Here is a 7,327-nt window from a genome sequence, read left to right on the forward strand (position 1 = left end):
CGTCGCTGTCGCGCTGTGGTGACGGTGAGTCGGTTCCGAGTGGGGTGGGCGGGAGAGTCGGGGTGTGCGGAGGCGCGGCTCGTGGGCTGGTTGCCGGGGGGGGTTGGAAGAGCGGGAGCGGCTCGCAGCGGCTGTGGCTGTGCGGGTGGTGCGCGTGTGGCGCAGAGGCCCAGAGCCTCGCAGTGGCATGAAAGGAAGAAGCCTTTGCAGACCGGTGGGTGGCATTTTGTGTTGCTTTGCTGTGGGCCTCCTAAATTCTGTTCCCTCCAGGTGTGTTATTTAGGAGATGATGCGCCAGGTAACAGCATGCAGCATGCACATGTCGTGTTTTCTCTTCCTAATGGTGATTCATGGGCATGTTATTACCTGCCCTCAGTGCAGGCTGAGGTTTGGCACTGCCTTCTGAATGTAATTTCACCGCTCCTTTTTGCCCTGACCCGATGCCATTCATATAGGTTTTAGTTACGTGTGAAACCCATGTGACTTCTCCGTGCTTCTGCCATCCTACTTGGCATTTTCTCAGCCTAAAACTTCATCTGCATTTTATGCCCTCATCTCGTGCGTTATTTTAAGACTTAAGTTGTGAAGAAGTCCTCAGAAGTTAGTATAAATGCACTCCTAAAATTAAAGAGCCAAAATTACCCCATTCCTCTAATAACACTGAAACAACTCTGTGACGTTATTATCAGTAACTGTTCACCCTATGCAATTGGAAACAGAAGTGATACAGATTCTGCAGCTCGATAAATAGATAATGTCCAGTGAATAATATTTAATGTTTATCTTGACAATAACAGTATATGAAAAGTACGGTGTTTTACAGAACAGATACATTAGATGCTATCGGTGTGTTTAGTTTCAATATTTCTTGCCTAAATATAGGAAATGATGTAGTGAATCACATGCTGTGAACAAGCCAACTCTCAGGGCTCATTCATCTGAAGCCCCAGATGAGAGGAGTGTATCTTGATGTAACAGTTCTGGGGTAACACTTAACAGACATGTCACATGCAACACAAGGCTATAGATCAATACAAGCAATACTTAATTAATGGAACTACATTTAATCTACAGAGCAGTCCGTGTTTGTTGTATGCGTGTAGGATAAATTTCAGCACATCTTTACTTAAAGTGAACGTGCACCCCCATTTTCAAAGAGCTCCATGCATTTATGACTACCTGAAGGATGAAGGCATGAGCTGACTGCTATTGGCTTCACGCCATGAGGAAAGGGCACGCGTTATTTTGATGGCTATTGGCAGACTTGTTTGCCATTTGTTTTTCTTCAAAGCTTGTATTGCACTGCACCTAGCCAATATGCATTTCCTTGTCTCTTTTTCCCACTGTGTACCTATCAGCCTCCTGTGCAGAGTGGATGAAGACAGCTGTTGTTAGCAGTCTTGCCCCTGTTGCTGTCTGTCAGTGCTGACAGCAGCTGCCTTCTCCTTTTGCCCTGGTTCAGATACTAGCAGTATCCTCAGTGATGGAAGCCAATGATAAGTCGCATGAAATTAATGAGGTGTCAGAGATCTTTAAGAACCAATTCCTTCTGATCCACAAACAGTATTTCAGGAATTACAGGTTGTTGATGTGATATTTTTTTAAAATTTAAATATATATGGTGTAATAAATAACTTCTTTTTTTTAATGAAAAGGGAGACTAGTGTTGAGAATTTGTTGATGTTTCTCCTTGGTTTGTGCTTTCTCCTTGTGCTGAGTGATTCAAAAACTGTCCTGTCGCTCCAATGTATAACCTGGATCGCATTGGCCATTTCTGCAAGACAAGAACAAGCACTGTGCTGAAACATCTGGGGTCTGAATGCAGCTCTGAGTGACAAAAGCAAAGCTTTATGTGTGATGGAATCATGACAGAAGAAAACAGGAATAACAGTACCGCCAAAAAAGTTGTGTCTTGTCACTTACTGAAGAATTAGGATCTTGCAAAGGAACTGCAGCATGGATATCTTCTTTGGGTATAAACTGTGAGATATAGTTCCTAGAAATTCTCATGACCCAATGAACAATTGTAACTCACACTGCTGAGGTATCTCACCATAATTTGCATTGCAGCTGCTCTGCCACTAAAACAAAGCAAACCATTCCCTCGATGCTGGAAGGGACACTGCCAAGGTGCCCCAGTGTTGGCTCTGCGTGCAGCCCCTGCATGCACACCCAGCTATGCCAGCCTGCCTGCTCTGATGGGGAGGGTTTTTCTTGCAGCCTGGCAGTCGCCATGCTGTGGGTGTTATTTCCGTTGTATGCCTTGCTGTGGGAAGGGACGAGCTCAGCTTGAGCGTGGTCAGCTGAGATGGTTGTTAGAATTGGATGCAATATGCTGTCTTTTCAGGCATCCCTTTGATGCAAAAATACCTGAAAAAGCCAGCCTGGTCTTCCAAGTAATACCATTCTTTTAAAATTAAGACACTTGGGGAAACAGGCTGGCACCTTTCCTCTGAGCAACAAAGGCAGCTCTAAAACTGGAAGGGGCCTGTCAAAGTATTAGCACTGCATTTAAATCTCAGCCCTTCTATTTAAAGACGTAAAGAAGCAGAATGTTCTCTCTTGGAAAGACCCAAAGATCTCATTTGGTATTTTTATTGCAAACCTGATGTTATGAATTCATCTCTATTAAGGCATCTGAGACATTACCTAACTTGAATAATTAACCCTGCTTCCTGGTCAGTGTACACACAGCACGTTCTAGTTTCCACATTATTTGCATTTACTGTGCTTGACACAGGAGTGTTGTTACAGCCCTTATCTGCACTGCTCTTCTCATATCCTGCACTCAGATTTTTTGAAGCATTTACTGTGATTTCTCTGGGACACTTCTGTTCTAGTTCCAACTAAAGCATTAATTTACTACCCAAAATATCAGAAAGTTTGGTTAGACTGATAGGATCTCTGGCAAAACTGCAGGTAAATGAAACGTAAATAGGATTATCAAAAATAACTGCTGAATGAATCAACTGTTGCTGTATTCCAGTAGCCTGGGAAATGTGCAGCTGGATCGTTTAACTGCTTTAATGGCTATTTTTTCTGCCAGCAGTAGTTGGCAGCTGTTGAGTAGTGCTGTGAGACCTGTGTCCCCTCACCCTGGCCAAGCGAGCTAACTGAAGCTAGTGAGAGCTTATTTTGAAACACATCACAGTGTTTTGTTTTGTTTCTTTTCTTAAATTATAGCCATGTTCTGATTTATATAAAGGTTTTGCTTTCCTAATGAGCCTGCTAGTCATCTGAATGGGTTGGGAAGCCTACGTTCACATCACACTTTTTAGCACGACCAAGAGCGTGAACAAGGAGGTCTCTATGACTCAGTCACTTTAGAGGAATTAGGGATTACTTCACGAATTAATCATAATTAAATCATTCTGAATTCATCAGCCTCTTAATAAAAACCAGCAGTGCGCTAATTCACTCCCTTAGACTGGAGCCAAAGAAAACACCTCGCAGCATTTCAGCATCACATGTGTTTGGAAACAACTCCCATCCCCAGGTACTTCTAACAGCAGTTCCCCTTTCATGTTCTCTGCATCTCCAGGACCGGTTTTGATGAAAGCAGGAGAAACAGCAACGTGTACCAACTACGTGAAATAAATGCGTCAGAAAAGCACTTTCACAGGAGGAATTAATGCTTGGACAGTAATTAACGTCTTATTTCTTATCTTGGCTGCCTCGGCAGGAGAAATACTGCAGACCTACAGACATTGCCAAGCACTGCCGCGGCCGGGATGGCCGCTGTGGAGCATTTCACATCTTAGCGGTTCCCCCATAGGTTCTGGTGTATTTGGTGCAGGTGTGCCAGGCTTCCCATGGACACTGAGCAGATACTGGCATTTCCCTTCTAAGGATGGAGTCCCACTGCACTTGGACTTTAGCTGTATCGGATATTTTTGTGAAAAGTCCCTGAAGGAGGGGAAATGTCAGCAACTCCAGGTATTTCCACCAGTCCCGCAGCACCCAGGTGCATGGTTATATGGTTCTGGCGGACTCAGCTAAAGCAGTCTTTCTGTGCATGCATTCTAGCAAGGTAAATCAGCCTGCAATTGCCAGTTTCGTCTGAGTATTTTAACACCAGTTTGCTGCCCTACCTTGACAGGATGGAGGTACCCATCACCTCGGAGGGCTCCCAGGGCCTCTCCTGGAGACTCCTCCTCATCCTGGAGGCTGCGCGTGAGGTGTGCGATGTAGGTGGTGGCCAGGAGGAGCACGTCCAGCTTGGAGAGCTTGGTGTCGGGCGGCACGGAGGGAAGCGTCTTCTGCAGCTCCAGGAAGGCATGGCGCAGGGTCTGCACCCGGCTGCGCTCCCGTGCGGCGTTGGCGGCCGCGGGTCGCCCTGGGCCTGTCCCGGCCCGCTGCCCAACTGCGGGGGGTAGGCAGGGGCTGCTGCTGGCAGCTGGAGGTGGTGGTGACTCGGACTCTGGGCTCAGGGTCTCCTTGCGGGCCTCAGGTAAATGCCTACAGTCCATGGGGGGCTTCCCCCGTGGGGAGGGGCCTGTAAGTGATAAGAGCGTCCATGAGGCTGGCAGCCGTGGCTGAGGGAACCTCCCCAAGCTCCTCATCACCCCTGACTTCGTGCCTGCCGTGTGCACTCCCACTGTGCTCACACTGCAACACCAAGCCTGGTGCCCTGCCAGGAGGAGACTGAAGCCCCGTGGCCAAGAGTCACTGTGGGACCAGGAGACTGTGGGTGCAAGCAGCATCCAGGCTGCCGGCACGGCCTATGGCACGGCTCCTCCTGGACACGAACTACCAGTCTGCAACCTCAGCTTGAAAATCAGCACACGTTGTGGGCATACACTGAAAAAACTTATTAAATGAACGTAGTATTTTCACCACCCAGAGAAAGAGATAAAGCATGGAGTCACATTATCTCCTGACTGATGAAGTGGATGCCTTCTACAAGCAACCCCTATCAGAAATCCGAATGCCGCCAGCTCTGGGAAAACCAAGGCTGTTGCATAAGGGTGTGAGTGACTTTTGGACTCACTGTTCATAAACCAGCTGGTTTGCTGCCACACACAGATACAGAATCAGAAGTTTTTGGGTGGTGCTGTGTGGAGCCAAGAGTTGGATGCAACATCCTTATGGGTCCCTTCCAACTCGGTATATCCTGTCATTCTACAATTCTATCTTTCACCCTTGAAAAGGTGATTTTTCTTTTGTCTGGTATTACAGTGAGCACTCTAAGGATTACTTTTTGCTTTTCTGAGCAAACCTGGCTGACCACGCCAAGCAGCCCTGCCATGGTAGGTCCCATTTACAACCAAATAACATTAGAATAAGTGTGATTTTTTCAAAAAATGATATAGGATGTGAGACTGCGTATATTTTCTATTAACAGTCTCACAGGTAATCGGGGCTCCATTTATTGCAGAAAGAAAAATGTTCTTTGCAGATGTGAAGGGGAATAGAGCCGCAGAACACAGCACCCATGTTTTGAAGGGGGAAGTTTGATGGCTCAAAAGATTGAGAACAGCATCTGCATGTCCTTGTACACGCAGCATCACTCAAGCGTTTCTGAGCTTGTCCTATCGCTTTTGTTTTCTAACTTAAAAATCAGAGTCCTGTAAGCTATATTTCGGCCATCGGGGGGCAAAAGAATCATGTGAAAACTACGGCAAAAACCTTCCTTTGAGCAAAGCTGCAATAACTGCTGAAAGGCCTTTCCCAGCTTCCAGAAAAGCCTGTGCCAAACTCCCTTTTCTTGAGCTCATTCAGTTCCCCAGCAATAAATACTCCATCGGTGTTCCCCAATATGCGGCACTCTGCAGTGAGAGTCGTACCTGAGCCAGTCGCACTTATCCAAGCAGAGCTTCCGAGCTTCCTGGGCAGCTCCCGGCTTCCTGGCCTCTCAGAGCTCTGTGCTGCCTTGGGCCAGCAGCAAAAGCACCTTATGAAAGCAGTCAAAGACAATGGGATTTTTAACATCGAAATAAAAATCAATACCCGTGAATGACTGAAGGTCTACATTTACAGAAGTTAGACCTTGATGCTGCAAAGCGTTTCAGCCCCACACTGAAGTCCCCAAAATTCCCAGTGCAACCACGGCTGACAACAGCAAAAAAGCCACAGCGATGAGCCAAGCCAATGACTGTGATAATTATCATCTATCTATAATCTACTTGAGCTTGTTCCGAATGACAGCAAAAAACAGTCCTTGAACTGTTTAATTTCATATGTGATCAGGTAATAGTGTGTTATTTCCCGGTGTTTTCTCCCTCTGTTAAGCTGGCTCTGCATGCCTGTTAGTGACACAAATATTTCCGCTGCCACTGCTGAGTCAGTATGGTCACAAACAAAAGCAGAGCGTGGTTCTGCTCCCAGCTTCATCGGTGGGATTTCTCATTTGCTATCCTGCTGAAATCCCACTGAAATGAAGAAGTCTTCCCTGACACTGGATGAGCCTGCGTTGCACAAGGATACAGACAAACTGAGTTAGCAGTGCTCGTCGATCCGCTAAAACACTTCTATGGTGGGTTTACATGCAGTTATGTCTTTGCAGTGTTGGAGTGTGACAAAGCAGAGTTATGCTGGCATTGTATATGACAAACAAATAAAAACACACGTACCTGAACACCTCATCTCCTCATGCATCCCTTGGAAACTGGACTGGGCATTGCAGGAGCTTCACATCTGCAGGAGATGAAGTCCTGGGCCTGAGGAAAATAAGCAACAATTCACTTGTGGAAATCAGAGGTTTCATTCACTCCAACTTCAGTTCTGTGCTGTCGGCTTTCTATTGAGAGCACCGGCCTGGGACAACGTGACGCCCAGAAAACCAGAGTGTCTGTGGGGATGTGTGTGCGTTTGTGCTCGCATCCTATTCGCTGCGGTTTGCTTCTGTGGTCCCCAAAAGTTCATGATCCAAAATGCCACTGCCGAAAACTAAAGCAAATTAGTTCCCGCATCACCTGGTTGCAGATTTTGCAAGCAGGAGGTTTGGGTTTAAGGCAGTGAAACATTCCCCTGAGCAGTGTGCCAGCACACACGGACACAGGGCAGGCAAAGGGACCTGGAGCCAGCGGCATGGCATCCTATCTCAGCATTCGTTCCGATGCACTTCTGCTGCGTGCTGCATTTCTCAGGTGGGCAGATGCACGCGTGCTTCACGCGACATCACAAAGACAGCATCGGTTCGAAATTTCATTAGTTTGCAAGAGAAAAGAGCAGAATGCTTTCTCATTCCTATATGCTGCGTGAAAGAAGTGGTGATGAAGGGAAGAAGGGGGAAAAAAAGAGAAAAGAAGAAAGAAGAAGACAGCGAGAAGCCCCGACGGGACGCCGACCCGCACTTACCGTCCCGGCTGCATCACCCGCCAGGCCC

General features: G+C 47.0%; 1 protein-coding gene and 1 long non-coding RNA gene across 3 annotated transcripts; one reads left to right on the forward strand and one right to left on the reverse strand.

The window, feature by feature from the left end:
* Window positions 1-74: 74 nt before the first annotated feature.
* On the forward strand, window positions 75-4,093 carry LOC109366806. The gene is made up of 3 exons (XR_002113399.2): window positions 75-214; window positions 1,656-2,044; window positions 3,542-4,093. It is a non-coding gene; the product is annotated as an uncharacterized LOC109366806 (long non-coding RNA).
* Window positions 1,639-6,658, reverse strand: TCF24 (transcription factor 24). Of its 2 annotated transcripts, XM_031552874.1 has the most exons (4): window positions 6,573-6,658; window positions 5,787-5,893; window positions 4,092-4,495; window positions 1,639-1,774 (listed from the first exon to the last, which is right to left on the reverse strand). In XM_031552874.1, exons 3-4 carry the CDS (start codon window positions 4,467-4,469, stop codon window positions 1,661-1,663), a joined length of 492 nt encoding a protein of 163 aa, XP_031408734.1. In that variant the 5' UTR covers window positions 4,470-4,495; window positions 5,787-5,893; window positions 6,573-6,658; the 3' UTR covers window positions 1,639-1,660. The 2 variants fall into 2 exon arrangements, with proteins under 2 accessions (XP_031408734.1, XP_031408733.1); XM_031552873.1 differs by lacking the exons at window positions 5,787-5,893; window positions 6,573-6,658 and having other exon boundaries at window positions 4,092-4,721.
* Between the last annotated feature and the right edge of the window lie 669 nt (window positions 6,659-7,327).

The sequence above is a fragment of the Meleagris gallopavo genome, chromosome 3 (assembly GCF_000146605.3).
Source record: "Meleagris gallopavo isolate NT-WF06-2002-E0010 breed Aviagen turkey brand Nicholas breeding stock chromosome 3, Turkey_5.1, whole genome shotgun sequence".
NCBI lineage: Eukaryota > Metazoa > Chordata > Aves > Galliformes > Phasianidae > Meleagris > Meleagris gallopavo.

Coding starts and splice junctions, on each gene's coding strand:
- TCF24 (XM_031552873.1), bottom strand. CDS start 4,703: ATGCTGCTTGCACCCACAGTCTCCTGGTCCCACAGTGACTCTTGGCCA. Junction 1,775..4,091: donor GGTACCTCCATCCTGTCAAG/GTAGGGCAGCAA, acceptor CTTGTCTTGCAG/AAATGGCCAATGCGATCCAG.